At 44.1% G+C, this 17764-nt stretch overlaps 1 protein-coding gene across 2 annotated transcripts in view; it reads left to right on the top strand.

Annotated features, from left to right (window-relative positions):
* Positions 1–2758: 2758 nt before the first annotated feature.
* The window catches only part of LOC118402492 (semaphorin-6B-like), a 95568-nt gene continuing 80562 nt past the window's right edge, over positions 2759–17764 (top strand). For both annotated transcript variants that reach the window (XM_052476445.1, XM_052476444.1), the window contains exon 1: positions 2759–3379. In XM_052476445.1, coding sequence (XP_052332405.1) covers positions 3377–3379 — 3 coding nt within the window. In that variant the 5' untranslated portion in view covers positions 2759–3376. The remainder of the gene's footprint in view (positions 3380–17764) is intronic.

The raw sequence follows: 17764 nt of genomic DNA, 5'->3' as shown, positions 1-17764 counted from the left end.
GGACAGTGGAGACATGTGGTAATGGAGTAGGGGCCTGAGGAAACACAAATAGTGTGTTGTGAAATCTGTTATGAATGTATTGTAATGTTTATAAAATGGTATAACTGCCTTAATTTAGCTGGCAGCAGCTGATTTAGCAGCAGCGATTTGGCAGCAGCTGATGGAGATCCATAATAAATACAAACAGGGGTCCAAGCTGTATATTGAACCCCAGCTATGGAAATGCAGTGGTGGGAAAAGTAGTCAATTGTCATACTTGAGTACAAGTAAAGAAACATTCATAGAAAATGGCTCAAGTAAAAGTGAAAGTCACCCAGTAAAATACTACTTGAGTAAAAGTCTAAAAGTATTTGGTTTTAAATGTACTTAAGTATTAAAAGTAAATGGAATTGCTAAAATGTACTTAAGTATAAAAAAGTATAAATCATTTCAAATTCCTTATATTAAACAAACCAGATGGCACCATTTTATTTGTATTTTAATTGACGGATAGCCAGGCGGCTAGCCAGGCACACTCCAACATACACACATCATTTACAAATTAAGAATTTGTCTATAATGAGTCTGCCAGATCAGAGGCAGTAGGAATGACCAGGGATGTTCTCTTGATAAGTGTGTGAATTAGTGTGAATTTTCCCGTGAAAATGTAGCGAGTACTTTAAGGTGTCAGGAACATCATTTTCTTCAGGAATGTAGTGAAGTAAAAGTAAAAGTTGGCAAAAATATAAATAGTAAAGTAAAGTACTGATACCTACAAAAAACTACCTAAGTAGTACTTTAAAGTAGTTTTACTTTAAGTACTTTGCACCACTGGGATATTGTTTAGATAATTGAACCCGTCCTCCGTTGAGGTGATTGTCTTTCAGTTAGCCTATATATTTGGATTTTAAAAACATTTACCATTGATCTTATAATATGCCTACCTGTTTTCTCTTTATTTCATACTGTAGTTTTATTTGTTACTGTTTTTGGTCTGATTTTGGTCAGTTGTGAACTCAGTCAACCTGTAGTCTGTGAAAGCACGGAAGCTCTATGAGCCATCCAAGTCGTTTGTTTTTATGTGTTTTACTGTCGCTTTTGTAAAACAATTAAAACCTTAATTCCTTAATAATCTTTGCCTCTATCTTCCTCTGACTGTGTTCATGATCCTAGAAAGTGTGATATGAATAGTTGTTACAGATGGATAAGACTATTTATGTAATTAGGAAAAACAATTTACAACCATGATTTTGTCTCTCCTATCTCACAGAATATAATGAATAGGCTATATCGTTACTGTCCAAAATTATAGATACCCTGTTCTTATTTGTTGAGATGCTTTCCTGAAGACATCTGCCACTCAGCCGCTCCCATGTCCTCCCCCATCCTCTTGTTTCCTTGGTTTTGACAGCTTCCACTGATAGCAATGGGAGTGGATGACAGCATAATTCCCTGTGGGAAATGATCCCACTCTCATCTTACCTCTCACTCTATTCCTTCCTCCAACAGGGGTTCCTTTATTATGCACAGTTTTTTAGGCTATTTTAATATTTGACATTTTCACACCAAGATTTGTCCTTCATGGGTTATAAAATAATTGTGTTAGATAGCATTTTATTGGATCCTTAACTGAATGTAATTCTTTCTCCAAAATAGACATTTGCAGTTTGGTCCACATTTCTAGTGATATGCTATAGTGTTCAAAGACCAAACCTAATGTTTACATTTTTTGGGGAGAATTGTTTTGTTTGTTATACACTGAGTGTACAAAACATTAAGAACACCTGCTCTTTCCATGACATAGACTGACCAGGTATATCAAGGTAAAAGCTATGATCCCTTATTGATGTCACTTGTTAAATCCACTTCAATCAGTGTAGATGAAGAGGAGGAGAAAGGTTAAATAAGGATTTTTAAGCCTTGAGACAATTGAGACGAGTTGTGTAGTGGTACAGTGCTGCTCAGTTGGTAGAGCACTGGTACCACCCATAAATAAAATGTATGTACGCAAGACTGTAAGTGTCTTTGGATAAAAACGCTTGCTAAATGTCTTACATGTTACATGTGAATGTTTGCCCAGGGTGAATGACCCAGGGTGAATGACCAGTGCCAGGAGTACATGTTTGTGTCAAGAAGTGCAACACTAATGGGTTTTTCACACTCAACAGTTTCCTGTACTTGTCAAGAATGGTCCACCACCCAAAGGACATTCAGCCAACATGACACAACTGTGGGAAGCATCACTGTGAAATGCTTTCGACACCTTGTAGAGTCCATTCCCAGAACAATTGAAGCTGTTCTGAGGGAAAAGTGTGTGTATGTGTGTGGGGGGGGGGGGGGGTGCAAACTCAATATAAGGAAGGTGTTCTTAATGTTTTGTACATTCAGTGTATTTTTCATGATGAAATACCTGCTAGATTTGAATATGCAAGAAAAAAAAATGTTTGTGTGTATTTGTGTGCGTGTATGCGTGCGTGAAAGAGAGAGAGACAGAGAGAGAGAAAGAGAGAGAGACAGAGAGAGAGAAAGAGAGAAAGAGAGAGAGAGACAGAGAGATCAATGACGTCCCCCTTCATGCACTGTGGGGTGCTTTGTCATTTTGAAACGTTCCCTGAATATTTCTGTCCCTGTGTTGGTGGTGCTAAATATGTGTATGTGACCAATAACATTCGATTTGACTTGATGTATTATTGGATATTGGAGACATTCTGCGTTGGTATCCTTCCTCAACATAGTGTTGGAATATATCCATTATAGCCTGAGCCTGTGCTAGCTGAGAGCTTGACCAGTATCTTTCTTCGGCTGTCAAGGGAGCACTGCATGCAAACCTGGAAAGACTGCACAGCTGGGGTCCACAGACAGAGAGAATGAATTAAGACAGAATGAAAAGACTCGTGAGTATTTTGTCTGCACATATGGCCTAAGCCTTCTGGTCATTTGAAGGTGACGTTTACCCCTCTACACCGATTATAGCCCACTCTTGGATTTCATTGTGTGATTTGCAGGGGTGCGAAAAATATCCTTATCTTCAAACAAGGCACTGAAATGTAGCCTATAAAAAAGCACTGCACCTGCAGGTACCATATTTCTCTTTTACCCGGGAAATGTTTATTGGAAAGGTTTGACCTGGTCTGGACTCGTTCACTGGAAGATAACGGGGATGCCACGGTTACGCGCAGAAGCCGCTCGAGGAAGAGACAGGTGCGGCAGAGGGGATTGGTAGTTTAATAGCCGATTCTCATCCAGGCATTGTGATTACCAAGACCCAGAGAGAGCTTGGTGCCCTGCTCCACCCTTTGTGTTGATTTCAGACGTGGAGGAAAACCTGTCTGCGTACGAGAGGACGACTGGCAACAAATCAGACATTGCCTGCTTACCTGTCCATCTCGCACAGTGAATGGTGAGTGAGTTTAGCCGTAGAGAGAGATGGTGGAGGATGGATGAACAGGTATTGCATTCGCTTTAGCAGCGTTTTTACCGCGGCCGCGCCTTCGGTTGCTGGTGCTCTGAATGTACACATGCTATGTTTAATCAGCTGCCATTGCATGCTTTGTTTAGGTTATTGTCAATGACAAAGGGTGTTGTGTCGTATTCTTTTGAGGTACGTGTCTCCTTTGGCTGCTACACTGTGTGGGCTCTGTGTTCTTTGTATTATTCAATGCATCATTGTTTTCAGAATTGGACATGGACTAATTCATATATTTTAGTTGAATGAATCATGTGTTGCATCACTTGCATGATGTAGTCCATTAGTTTCATGTGGGTATGATCATTCAAGTTTTACTTACCAGCTAGAAGAATGACAATGGTGAATATGATGAGTTTAATCATGTTGACAATTAGTCTACATGCTGATCCTATATGGAACAACAGCTCTTATTCATCCTATCCAATAATGCAAGGGTTTTTCTCTACATGTTGGGTCATTCTTGTACATTGTGACTCTCAACCCCAATTGACCAGGGTAAGTAAGTGGCATTAAAGAGTGACGTTGATTGAATAATTATGTTTTTCTAAAGGTTTCCAGTGATATAGACCAAAGGTCAGACATATGGTAATTTGCCTGCCATCCTTGCATTGATTGGCTCATTATTCTTTCAGTAGCTTCTTGGGCTATGCCTGAGTGTAGAACAATGTAAAGCACTTTGAGACCTACTGTAGGAAGAGCTAGCCTAGGAGTTGGCTATGCAGCACAAACAGATCTGGGACCAGTCAAGACCCAGTTGGGTTGAAAAGGGTAGTGGTTAATATTTGCATAGCAGGCTTGTGTTTTTAATTGTATTGGTAGTTAAGTAACTTATTGTACATCCCGACTGTTCTTTCTTGTTCTGCTGTTGGCTGTTGTTCATTCCAAATGTCCTCAAGATGTCCTGTGATTGGTCCATAGGGTTTTTGATGTGGGAGCAGAACCATACAGAGTTCTGCAAACTAACTGGCCACAAACTGGTCGAGTCGATGTTGTTTCCACGTCATTTCAACAACAACAACAAAAATGAATCATTGTGGAAAACTGATTGCATTTGCAAAAAGTAATCAACATAAGGGGATTTCTTAATTTTTTCACCCAAATTTTAATCTAAATCCAATGACATGGTAAATGTTTAGTTGATTTAATGTTGAATTCATGTTAGTTGACAACTAAACCAAGTGTAACTCATAACTTGATATTGAACTGTGGGTATTGTGTATTCCTACTAGAATGTAATGGGTTTGGAACTTCAGATGGGATGACAGGGTTTGGAACTTCAGATGGGATGACAGGGTTTGGAACTTCAGATGGGATGACAGGGTTTGGAACTTCAGGTGGGATGACAGGGTTTGGAACTTCAGATGGGATGACAGGGTTTGGAACTTCAGATGGGATAACAGGGTTTGGGAACGTCAGATGGGATGACAGGGTTTGGAGCTTCAGATGGGATGACAGGGTTTGGAACTTCAGATGGGATGACAGGGTTTGGAGCTTCAGATGGGATGACAGGGTTTGGAACTTCAGATGGGATGACAGGTTTTGGGAACGTCAGATGGGATGACAGGGTTTGGAGCTTCAGATGGGATGACAGGGTTTGGAGCTTCGGATGGGATGACAGGGTTTGGAACTTTAGATGGGATGACAGGGTTTGGAACTTCAGATGGCATAACAGGGTTTGGGAACGTCAGATGGGATAACAGGGTTTGGAGCTTTAGATGGGATGACAGGGTTTGGAACTTCAGATGGGATGACAGGGTTTGGAGCTTCAGATGGGATGACAGGGTTTGGAACTTCAGATGGGATGACAGGGTTTACTGAACTCTATATCTCTGACTGTGAGTGGGAGGTGCTAATGATGCCTGTAAGGGAAGTTATACCATGGGGTCAGACCATTCCTAAGGGAATTTACAGTATAAACTGGGTGGTTCAAACCCTGAATGCTGATTGTCTGACAGCCAATACCACAGGTATGACAAGACATTTGTTTTTACTGCTCTAATTCGGTTGGTAACCAGTTTATAATAGCAATAAGGCACCTCAGGGGTTTGTGATATATGGTCAATATACCACGACAAAGGGCAGATACTCCGCGTTCCGTGGTCCATAAGAACAGCCCTTAGCTGTGGTATATTGGTTAAATACCACACCCCCTCGTGCATTATTGCTTAATTATGTCATGGGGTGAGACCATTCTCATAAAGAGCTGAACGTGTGAAGGAGGAGGAGTAGTTGCTAGATGACCATGCTAGCTTGAATGGACCAAATTGGATGAGCTTTGTGGTCTTAATGAGGTGTACGGTTAAGGTTAGTGGCTATAATCACAAGATAGAGTTGTACTTGTGTCCTTTCTAGCATGACCAGATAGTGATGACCAGAGGGAGGCTTGAGAGAAGAGGGGTCAACATCAGGCAGCTTTATTGGGCTAAATCCCACAGACAGAGACTCTGAATATATTGTCGACTAAAGCCCGGGCTGCCAACATCCCACCCACTCTCAATGTTTGTGTTCATCAGACTTACAGCCTACTGCGGATCCCTTAAGCACCCAACATGGTCCTCAGTGGCAAGGAAAACTGCTCACTTACTGCTGGCATTCCTGGGGCCGACAGAGTGATTTACCCATTCTTATTTATTTATTGTTTACAACTCCCCCTTTTCTATCAGGGCCATCGAGTTCCAATGGCCTTTAACAGCCTTTGGTTGCAGTTGTTTATGTTTGTGTCAAAAGAGACAGGCAGGAGGGAGAGAAGAGAGAGAGAGGGGAGAGAGAGGGGAGAGAGAGGGACATGGAGTGAAGTGCAGAGAGAGATAAGGGAAGATGGGGAGCAAGAGGATATGTCAGAAAGGGTAGAGCAAGGAGGAGAGAGTGAGACAGAAAGTAGAAAGAGAGAGACATGGAGTCTGACGGAGTGTGAATGGTTTCCCTGTTTTGCCTGCTATGGCCACAGACAGCCTCACAGCAGCCCTGTGAGCAGGTGCTCACCCCACCACAGCCACCACAGGGAACAACAGGAGCAGCCAGTGTTTCCCTTAGGCTCTCTTTAGACGGCACAAAACCCGCAGGCCAGAGCTATCTGAGATCCTTGGGACGACCATACCCTAACGCCTTACCCTTACCCTTACCTTAACCCTAACCTTTACCTAACCCTAACCTTTACCTAACCCTAACCCTTACCTTAACCATTTGAAATGTCAACTTCAATGGGGTAGGGCATCCCAAGGATCCCGCATAGCATTCACCCAAGGCAACGTCACAAGGCTGTTGACTGACATACCAAAACATTCAAGCCAAAACCAATTGAAACCCTTTACACTTACACGGTATATCACTTATAGCCAAGCAATTATAGCCTCTGGTACAGAATCAGTAACACATTATTTACAGCACAGGGATACAATAAATTATTCATCAATGATTAATTAAACAGTATAATTACTCAATCCTAATGTAAGGAAAAAATAAGAAGAATTTAATTGATAAATGAAGTATATACGAAACTGATTTGAAAAGCAATTAAACCAATAAAAAGGTTTCAGCTGAAGCAATCTTGTAGAGCCATACTATGTTTTGTTTTTAAAGAGAAAACACATATCTAAAATAAGGATAAGTTTCTCAGCACAGCCCATAGGGATTGTTAATGACTTTTATTGATCACAACTACGGGCTCTGTGGCTCTCAACATGGTAGCTATGTTGATCATGGTAGCTACATTGTCGCTGCATACCAAGAATGCAAGTTTGGGTTCATGTACTAAATACGTCTTTCTACCAGATGTGTGTAGGTCTGTTTGTTGATGTCCAGGAAGGCATTGCAAACGTTTTCTTCTTGTTTAGTTCTGTTACACCCGGTAAACACTGAATGATTGATTTCAAAACTGCAGTGTGAGAAATGCTGTTTCACTTTAAGCTGTAAAATGTGTAAACACCCATTTGCATTGTGTTAGTATTCCTAAATGCCTGATTGGTACGAAAATGGAGGCTGAGTATAAAGTGCTTGTTTATTATTTAAACTGAGGCGTTTAGGCATCAATAATAAAATAGCACTTTTTATTGTACAGTACTTCCATTTCCTACGAGAGTGGCTGATGTCTCACACATTCAGTTTGCTCCATTTCATTCATGAGTAACAGAGGTTGGTCAGTGAACCACTCGTGCATGATGTGTAGCCTTTCCTGAGACCTGAAGACTGTTATCTTCCGTAGCATCCTGCAGTATTCTGTGGCAGTGCAGGGGTTAATCAGAATTTCAGAGCCAGGTTTGAAATATCCAGATGTGACAGGAAGTTGATATATAGGCTACTAAGAGAGGCCCCATAACTGATATGATATATGTCAATGTTCTTCTGTAAGATGGACCAGGATGAAGTGTGTCCTGAGTTATAGCCACCCAGAGAGTCCAGTCTGTTAGAACTGAGAGGGTGGGCTTCTTTCGCTTCCTCAGCACTACATCAACACTTTTAAAAGCCTCTGTATACCTCAGGGTCTATAGGACCAGAGGGCTCTGGCTGTGCAGGCTTCTCCTCTGTGACCTATACCAGCGGGGATCCTTGGAGCAAGGACCCCAGGCAGACGTTTTTCAGCATGAAGAGGGCAGAGGTGCTGGGCTCGTGGAGGCAGGCCATTGTGTTGCCCGTCAGAATGTAGATCTAGTTGTAAGTAGAGAAGGTACCAAAAACAAACTCTTTGGCCCAGTTCCAGTCGCCCTCTTGTACCACCTTGGTGTCCAGAGATCTGAAAGGACGGGATCTTATTCTTGCATGGGCCAAACTCACATATAGAGAATATTAGCAGTCGTCTTATGTTGCTCTGGATAAAATGGTCTGCTTTATGATGTGTTATTACATTGGTAATATAAGATAGTATTTATGTTCATTTTCATGCTCTCCTTTCATCAATAATGTCTCCCATAAGCTTTACCCACGATCAAGAGAGCCTGACGCCCAGTATGGGGTCTCACATACCCGATGAGGGATGCTAACACGTGTATTCACTTCTGCAACATATGGCTCTCATATATCCCTCAGCCCTGGATCCCCTAGCGTAGCGACGCCTTTGCTACACTCTCATTAAAAAGAACCAGGGAGCGAATAGCACATATGGTTCAGGGCAGGTGTGTGGTGCACATTTGTGTGTGTGTGTGTGTGTGTGTGTGTGTGTGTGTGTGTGTGTGTGTGTGTGTGTGTGTGTGTGTGTGTGTGTGTGTGTGTGTGTGTGTGTGTGTGTGTGTGTGTGTGTGTGTGTGTGTGTGTGTGTGTGTGTGTGTGCGTGTACAGAGCAGGTGTTATGTGGATATTTCATGCTGAACCGTTTCGTGTTTCCCACACGTTGCCATATTGCTAGAGCCTTCGGGAGATTGTTATTCAACCAGGATGTGATTCTCATCCTAAACAATCTATGGCACTTTTTCCCAAATGGCTTGTCTGAAATGGGTGACAGATAGGTCCTATTTGGGTTGTGGCTTAATGGGCGAGAAATAGTGGCGAGAAATATTGTTTTTTGTTTTTGAGGCTCATAAGGAAATTCAAAAGACTGTAGGTAAGTCATCGTGGCACAGAATAGTTTGGGAACGGCTGATCTAGGACCTGCACTTTTCAGAGCAAAGTCAGTGTGAACTGTATAAAGAGAGGAATAAAACTTTTAATAAAACACGTGGTCCTTATCAAAACTAACCTTAATTATAAACTGGGTGGTTCAAGTCTTGAATGCTGATTGGCTGAAAGGCATGGTATATCAGACCACATACCACGATTATGACAGAAAGTTTATTTTTACTGCTCTTTTTTTTATTTTATTTTTTTTTTACCTTTATTTAACTAGGCAAGTCAGTTAAGAACATATTCTTATTTTCAATGACGGCCTGGGAACAGTGGGTTAACTGCCTGTTCAGGGGCAGAATGACAGATTTGTACCTTGTCAGCTCGGGGGTTTGAACTCTGCGTTGTGCGTAAGAACAGCCATTAGCCGTGGTATATTGGCCATATACCCCACCCCCGCGGGGCTTATTGGTTAATTATACCACAGGGTTCTTATCAAAACTTCCAGACGTAGGACGGAGAGTTACTCCTTTGTGGAAAGCACTTTTAAAATGCTTCACATAGCCTTTAGGACACTTCCACAGCTTTATTATCTTTATGAGTTGACTATAACACCTTTATATCACAATAATGCAAATATATACAGACAGTTCTTCTGAATATGGATACGATAACTTTATCTTTGTCTTCTCTGCTCTCTGGAAAGATGACAGCTATTCCCATGGCTGTGTCTTATCTCTTGTGCTCATTTGCATGACAGTAGCTGTCCCTTTCATGTGCCTCACTCTGACTCAAACCTTTTCAAAATCCTAGTTTGTCTTTGCACTTGACTTCTTGTTTCTTATGGAGAGTAGCTGGGAGTTTCTTGCAGTCTGAACGTTTGCCACTTTACCAATCCAAGAGAGAGTTCACAGAGCCTGTAAGCCAAAGAAAGGCATTTAAAAGGCATTGTAGCCTAAATAAAGAGCTGGAGAAGGATTTTATTGGGAGACAGAGGCACAGCAGTGTCTTTTGTCTTGTCTGCTGGAGAAGGGTTTTAGTCTGATTGTGTGTTTGCTGAAGATAATTTCACTCCACCTCCTCATCCCCTCCTCATCCGTCCCTTGTTCCCTTCCTCCTCTTCTCCCTCCACTTTCAGACATCAAGGTTGTCTCTTAATGATGTATTTTCATCAGGAGGATAGTCCCAACTGAGAGAGGAACAACAGAGCAGAGCAGCATCACAATGATGATTACCTGAGAGAAGGGAGGGGAACACATTCCGGGGAGAGGTTATCTCTGTGTGTGTAGGTGTGTGTGTGTGTGTGTGTACATTTTTCGAGTGTGTGTACACGTGTAACCTGGTGCACATGCAGTACCTGTACAGACCGAATATGGTCACTTTGCTATCATAAAGTCTATATTTATCCTCATTACAAGCCATCAAAACAGAGGGTATAGCTTGTTCTCTACTACTGTATAGGTGCTCAGGGGAAACCTTGTCTGAAGCTATCTGTATAGAACTGGAGCACTTTGTGGTAACATTTGCAGTGAAGGAATTAGAATATACAGTATTTAGTAAGGTTAGGGTGGGCCATTTTATACTTTATTACATTTGGACGGTTTCACACACATACAGGGCCTTCGGAAAGTATTCAGACCCCTTGACTTGTTCCACATTCTGTTATGTTACAGCCTTGTTTTAAAATGGATTAAATCAATAAAAATCCCCATTAATCTACACCCAATTCCTCATAATGACAAAGCGAAAACAGGTTTTTAGAAATCTTTTCAAATTTATGAAAAACTAAAACAGAAATACCTTATTTACCTACATAAGTATTCAGACCCTTTGCTATGAGACTTGAAATTGAGCTCAGGTGCATCTTGTTTCCATTGATCGTCCTTGAGATATTTCTACAACTTGATTGGAGCCCATCTGCCGTAAATTCTATTGATTGGAAATGATTTGGAAAGGCATACATCTGTCTACATAAGCTTTCACAGTTGACAGTGCATGTCAGAGCAAAAACCAAGCCATGAGGTTGAAGGAATTGTCCGTAGAGCTCAGAGACAGGATTGGGTCGAGGCTCAGATCTTGGGAAGTGTACCAAAATATTTCTTCAGCATTGAAGGTCCCCAAGAACACAGTGGCCTCCATCATTATTGAATGTAAGAAGTTTGGACCCACCAAGACTCTTCCTAGAGCTGGCCGCCCGGCCAAACTGAGCAATCAGGGGGAGAAGGGCCTTGGTCAGAGAGGTAACCAAGAACCCAGTGGTCACTCTGACTGAGCTCCAGAGTTCCTCTGTGGAGATGGGAGAACCTTCCAGAAGGACAACTATCTCTGCAGCATTCCACCAGTCAGGCCTTTATGGTAGAGTGGCCAGACGGAAGCCTCTCCTCAGTAAAAGGCACATAAGAGCTTGCCTGGAGTACCAAAAGGCACCTAAAGACTCCGGAGAGACCTGAAAATAGCTGTGCAGCAACGCTCCCAATGCAACCTGACAGAGCTTTTGAGGATCTGCGGAGAAGAATGGGAGAAACTCCTCAAATACAGGTGTGTCAAGCTTGTAGCATCATACCCAAGAAGACTCAAGGCTGTAATCACTGCCAAAGGTGCTTCAACAAAGTACTGAGTAAAGGGTCTGAATTCTTATGGAAATGTAATACTTCATCTTTTTATTATTTATACATTTGCAAACATTTCTAAAAATCAGTTTTTGCTTTGTCCTTATGGGGTATTGTGTGTAGGTTGATGAGGGTTAAAAAAATGGATTTAATACATTTTAGAATAAGGCTGTAATGTAACAAAATGTGGAAAAGTCCAGGGGTAAGAATACTTTCCGAATGCATTGTTGATAGAATTAAATATCATTCAGTGATCTGGCTATTTGAAAAGGTTTAATCTAAGCCAACATCAGCTTGTACAAGATGTTTTCGGCAATGCATGTGCAGATCGGAGATACAGTAGATGTCTTTGAAAACACTGAAAAATTATCTTTCTAATTGAAAACCCTGTCTTATCTTAGCTGATAACAATGTCGGTGGGCTTGACATCTCAGTGTTGTGCTGCGTACTCTATGGGCTTGACATCTCAGTGTTGTGCTGCGTACTCTATGGGCTTGTCATCTCAGTGTTGTGCTGCGTACTCTATGGGCTTGACATCTCAGTGTTGTGCTGCGTACTCTATGGGCTTGTCATCTCAGTGTTGTGCTGCGTACTCTATGGGCTTGTCATCTCAGTACTCTATGGGCTTGACATCTCAGTGTTGTGCTGCGTACTCTAGTGGGCTTGGGTCATCTCAGTGTTGTGCTGCGTACTCTATGGGCTTGACATCTCAGTGTTGTGCTGCGTACTCTATGGGCTTGTCATCTCAGTGTTGTGCTGCGTACTCTATGGGCTTGTCATCTCAGTGTTGTGCTGCGTACTCTATGGGCTTGTCATCTCAGTGTTGTGCTGCGTACTCTATGGGCTTGACATCTAGTGTTGTGCTGGTACTCTATGGGCTTGACATCTCAGTGTTGTGTGTACTCTATGGGCTTGTCATCTTGTGACATCTCAGTGTTGTGCGTACTCTATGGGCTTGTCATCTCAGTGTTGGGCTTGTCATCTCAGTGTTGTGCGTACTCTATGGGCTTGTCATCTCAGTGTTGTTGTACTCTATGGGCTTCATCAGTGTGTGTGTACTCTATGGGCTTGACATCTCAGTGTTGTGCTACTCTATGGGCTTGTCATCTCAGTGTTGTGCTGCGTACTCTATGGGCTTGACATCTCAGTGTTGTGCTGCGTACTCTATGGGCTTGCAGTGTTTGTACTCTATGGGCTTGTCATCTCAGTGTTGTGCTGTACTCGTACATCTATGGGCTTGTCATCTCAGTGTTGTGCTGCGTACTCTATGGGCTTGACATCTCAGTGTTGTGCTGCGTACTCTATGGGCTTGACATCTTAGTGTTGTGCTGCGTACTCTATGGGCTTGACATCTCAGTGTTGTGCTGCGTGACTCTATGGGTACTCTTGACATCTTAGTGTTGTGCTGCGTACTCTATGGGCTTGACATCTTAGTGTTGTGCTGCGTACTCTATGGGCTTGACATCTCAGTGTTGTGCTGCGTACTCTATGGGCTTGACATCTTAGTGTTGGCTCTATGGGCTTGACATCTCAGTGTTGTGCTGTACTCTATGGGCTTACATCTCAGTGTTGGGCGTACTCTATGGGCTTGACATCTCAGTGTTGTGCTGCGTACTCTATGGGCTTGACATCTCAGTGTTGTGCTGCGTACTCTATGGGCTTGACATCTCATGCTGCGTACTCTATGGGCTTGTCATCTCAGTGTTGTGCTGCGTACTCTATGGGCTTGACATCTCAGTGTTGTGCTGCGTACTCTATGGGCTTGTCATCTCAGTGTTGTGCTGCGTACTCTATGGGCTTGACATCTCAGTGTTGTGCTGCGTACTCTATGGGCTTGTCATCTCAGTGTTGTGCTGCGTACTCTATGGGCTTGACATCTCAGTGTTGTGCTGCGTACTCTGGGCTTGTCATCTCAGTGGGCTTGTCATCTCAGTGTTGTGCTGCGTACTCTATGGGCTTGACATCTCTTGTCATCTCACTATGGGCTTCATCTCAGTGTTGTGCTGCGTACTCTATGGGCTTGTCATCTCAGTGTTGTGCTGCGTACTCTATGGGCTTGTCATCTCAGTGTTGTGCTGCGTACTCTATGGGCTTGACATCTCAGTGTTGTGCTGCGTACTCTATGGGCTTGACATCTTAGTGTTGTGCTGCGTACTCTATGGGCTTGACATCTCAGTGTTGTGCTGCGTACTCTATGGGCTTGACATCTTAGTGTTGTGCTGCGTACTCTATGGGCTTGTCATCTCAGTGTTGTGCTGCGTACTCTATGGGCTTGACATCTCAGTGTTGTGCTGCGTACTCTATGGGCTTGACATCTCAGTGTTGTGCTGCGTACTCTATGGGCTTGACATCTCAGTGTTGTGCTGCGTACTCTATGGGCTTGACATCTTAGTGTTGTGCTGCGTACTCTATGGGCTTGACATCTCAGTGTTGTGCTGCGTACTCTATGGGCTTGACATCTTAGTGTTGTGCTGCGTACTCTATGGGCTTGACATCTCAGTGTTGTGCTGCGTACTCTATGGGCTTGACATCTTAGTGTTGTGCTGCTCTATGGGCTTGACATCTTAGTGTTGTGCTGCGTACTCTATGGGCTTGACATCTCAGTGTTGTGCTGCGTACTCTATGGGCTTGACATCTCAGTGTTGTGCTGCGTACTCTATGGGCTTGACATCTCAGTGTTGTGCTCTACTCTATGGGCTTGTCATCTCAGTGTTGTGCTGCGTCACTCTATGGGCTTGACATCTCAGTGTTGGCTTGACTCATGGGCTTGTCATCTCAGTGTTGTGCTGCGTACTCTATGGGCTTGACATCTCAGTGTTGTGCTGCGTACTCTATGGGCTTGTCATCTCAGTGTTGTGCTGCGTACTTTATGGGCTTGTCATCTCAGTGTTGTGCTGCGTACTCTATGGGCTTGTCATCTCAGTGTTGTGCTGCGTACTCTATGGGCTTGACATCTCAGTGTTGTGCTGCGTACTCTATGGGCTTGACATCTCAGTGTTGTGCTGCGTACTCTATGGGCTTGACATCTCAGTGTTGTGTGCTGGGCTTGTCATCTCAGTGTTGTGCTGCATACTTTATGGGCTTGTCATCTCAGTGTTGTGCTGCGTACTCTATGGGCTTGTCATCTCAGTGTTGGCTTACTCATGGGCTTGACATCTCAGTGTTGTGCTGCGTACTCTATGGGCTTGACATCTCAGTGTTGTGCTACGTACTCTATGGGCTTGACATCTCAGTGTTGTGCTGCGTACTCTATGGGCTTGACATCTCAGTGTTGTGCTGCGTACTCTATGGGCTTGACATCTCAGTGTTGTTCTGCGTACTCTATGGGCTTGACATCTCAGTGTTGTGCTGCGTACTCTATGGGCTTGTCATCTCAGTGTTGTGTGCGTACTCGCTTGACATCTCAGTGTTGTGCTGCGTACTCTATGGGCTTGACATCTCAGTGGGCTTGACATCTCAGTGTTGTGCTGCGTACTCTATGGGCTTGACATCTCAGTGTTGTGCTGCGTACTCTATGGGCTTGTCATCTCAGTGTCTATGCTTGACATCTCAGTGTTGTGCTGCGTACTCTATGGGCTTGTCATCTCAGTGTTGTGCTGCGTACTCTATGGGCTTGACATCTCAGTGTTGTGCTGCGTACTCTATGGGCTTGACATCTCTGCTGCGTACTCTATGGGCTTGACATCTCAGTGTTGTGCTGCGTACTCTATGGGCTTGTCATCTCAGTGTTGTGCTGCGTACTCTATGGGCTTGTCATCTCAGTGTTGTGCTGCGTACTCTATGGGCTTGTCATCTCAGTGTTGTGCTGCGTACTCTATGGGCTTGTCATCTCAGTGTTGTGCTGCGTACTCTATGGGCTTGACATCTCAGTGTTGTGCTGCGTACTCTATGGGCTTGACATCTCAGTGTTGTGCTGCGTACTCTATGGGCTTGACATCTCAGTGTTGTGCTGCGTACTCTATGGGCTTGACATCTCAGTGTTGTGCTGCGTACTCTATGGGCTTGTCATCTCAGTGTTGTGCTGCGTACTCTATGGGCTTGTCATCTCAGTGTTGTGCTGCGTACTCTATGGGCTTGACATCTCAGTGTTGTGCTGCGTACTCTATGGGCTTGACATCTCAGTGTTGTGCTGCTTGACATCTCACTCTATGGGCTTGACATCTCAGTGTTGTGCTGCGTACTCTATGGGCTTGACATCTCAGTGTTGTGCTGCATCTCAGTGTTGTGTACTCTATGGGCTTGTCATCTCAGTGTTGTGCTGCGTACTCTATGGGCTTGTCATCTCAGTGTTGTGCTGCGTACTCTATGGGCTTGTCATCTCAGTGTTGTGCTGCGTACTCTATGGGCTTGACATCTCAGTGTGTGCTGCGTACTCTATGGGCTTGACATCTCATCTGCGTACTCTATGGGCTTGACATCTCAGTGTTGTGCTGCTATGGGTACATCTCAGTGTTGTGGGTACTCTTGACATCTCAGTGTTGTGCTGCGTACTCTATGGGCTTGACATCTCAGTGTTGTGCTGCGTACTCTATGGGCTTGTCATCTCAAATATGGGCTTGACATCTCAGTGTTGTGACATCTCAGTGTTGTGCTGCGTACTCTATGGGCTTGACATCTCAGTGTTGTGGGTACTCTGGGCTTGACATCTCAGTGTTGTGCTGCGTACTCTATGGGCTTGACATCTCAGTGTTGTGCTGCGTACTCTATGGGCTTGTCATCTCAGTGTTGTGCTGCGTACTCTATGGGCTTGACATCTCATCTCTATGGGCTTGTGTTGTGCTGCGTACTCTATGGGCTTGACATCTCAGTGTTGTGCTGCGTACTCTATGGGCTTGACATCTCAGTGTTGTGCTGCGTACTCTATGGGCTTGACATCTCAGTGTTGTGCTGCGTACTCTATGGGCTTACATCTCAGTGGGCTTGACATCTCAGTGTTGTGCTGCGTATGGGCTTGACATCTCAGTGTTGTGCTGCTATGGGCTTGACATCTCAGTGTTGTGCTGCGTACTCTATGGGCTTGACATCTCAGTGTTGTGCTGCGTACTCTATGGGCTTGACATCTCAGTGTTGTACTGCTGGGCTTGTACTCTATGGGCTTGACATCTCAGTGTTGTGCTTGCATCTACTCTATGGGCTTGTCATCTCAGTGTTGTGTCATCTCAGTGTTGTGCTGCGTACTCTATGGGCTTGTCATCTCAGTGTTGTGCTGCGTACTCTATGGGCTTGACATCTCAGTGTTGTGCTGCGTACTCTATGGGCTTGACATCTCAGTGTTGTGCTGCGTACTCTATGGGCTTGACATCTCAGTGTTGTGCTGCGTACTCTATGGGCTTGTCATCTCAGTGTTGTGCTGCGTACTCTATGGGCTTGACATCTCAGTGTTGTGCTGCGTACTCTATGGGCTTGTCATCTCAGTGTTGTGCTGCGTACTCTATGGGCTTGTCATCTCAGTGTTGTGCTGCGTACTCTATGGGCTTGACATCTCAGTGTTGTGCTGCGTACTCTATGGGCTTGCTGCAGTTGAGTTCTGTGTTGTAACGTTTGCCCTTGCTGCGGCTCAGGACTGTGTGTGTGCGTTTGTGTGCGTCTTATCCGACTGTAGCATAGTACTGCACCATAAATACATACAGTACATCTGCTGCAGACCCAGCTCCAAGTCGTAAAATGTGTGTGTGATGCAGTCGCGCATGTGTATATGTGTGCATGCATGCATGTGTTTGTTGTGCGTGTGTCTGTTTGTGTGTGTGTGTGTGTGTGTGTGTGTGAGTGTGTGTGTCTGCCTATGTGTGTGTGTTCGGGCTCGGCTCTCTGTTGCCTGAGGAGATATTTCAACCGGGGCTCAAAGGCGAGCCAAGGGTACTGCTAAACACTCCCCATTAGCTAGACCAGATTAACATGTACAGTCAGAGAGAGAGAGCGGGGGGGGGGGAGAAGAAGAGGGAGATGGTGAGGGATTTTAAAAATAGGGAGTGAGTGGAGGGGGGGGGGGGACCAGTCCAAGTTGATGATGAATATGCAAATAAGGCAATTATAACCTAAGGTGTTATGTTAATTAAGAATAGAGATCTCGCCCATGTGACCTATTCTAGCTCTTATCTGCACCTTATCAAACGTATCAGCTGTCTAACCACTCCTATAGGGCTCCTCAATGCTCAGCTCTCCTTAATAACTGACC

The sequence above is a fragment of the Oncorhynchus keta genome, chromosome 23 (genome assembly GCF_023373465.1).
Source record: "Oncorhynchus keta strain PuntledgeMale-10-30-2019 chromosome 23, Oket_V2, whole genome shotgun sequence".
In the NCBI taxonomy this organism is placed as follows: Eukaryota; Metazoa; Chordata; class Actinopteri; order Salmoniformes; family Salmonidae; genus Oncorhynchus; species Oncorhynchus keta.
The sequence above is the reverse complement of the archived record's forward strand: the minus strand, read 5'-3'. Positions and strand labels throughout refer to the sequence as shown.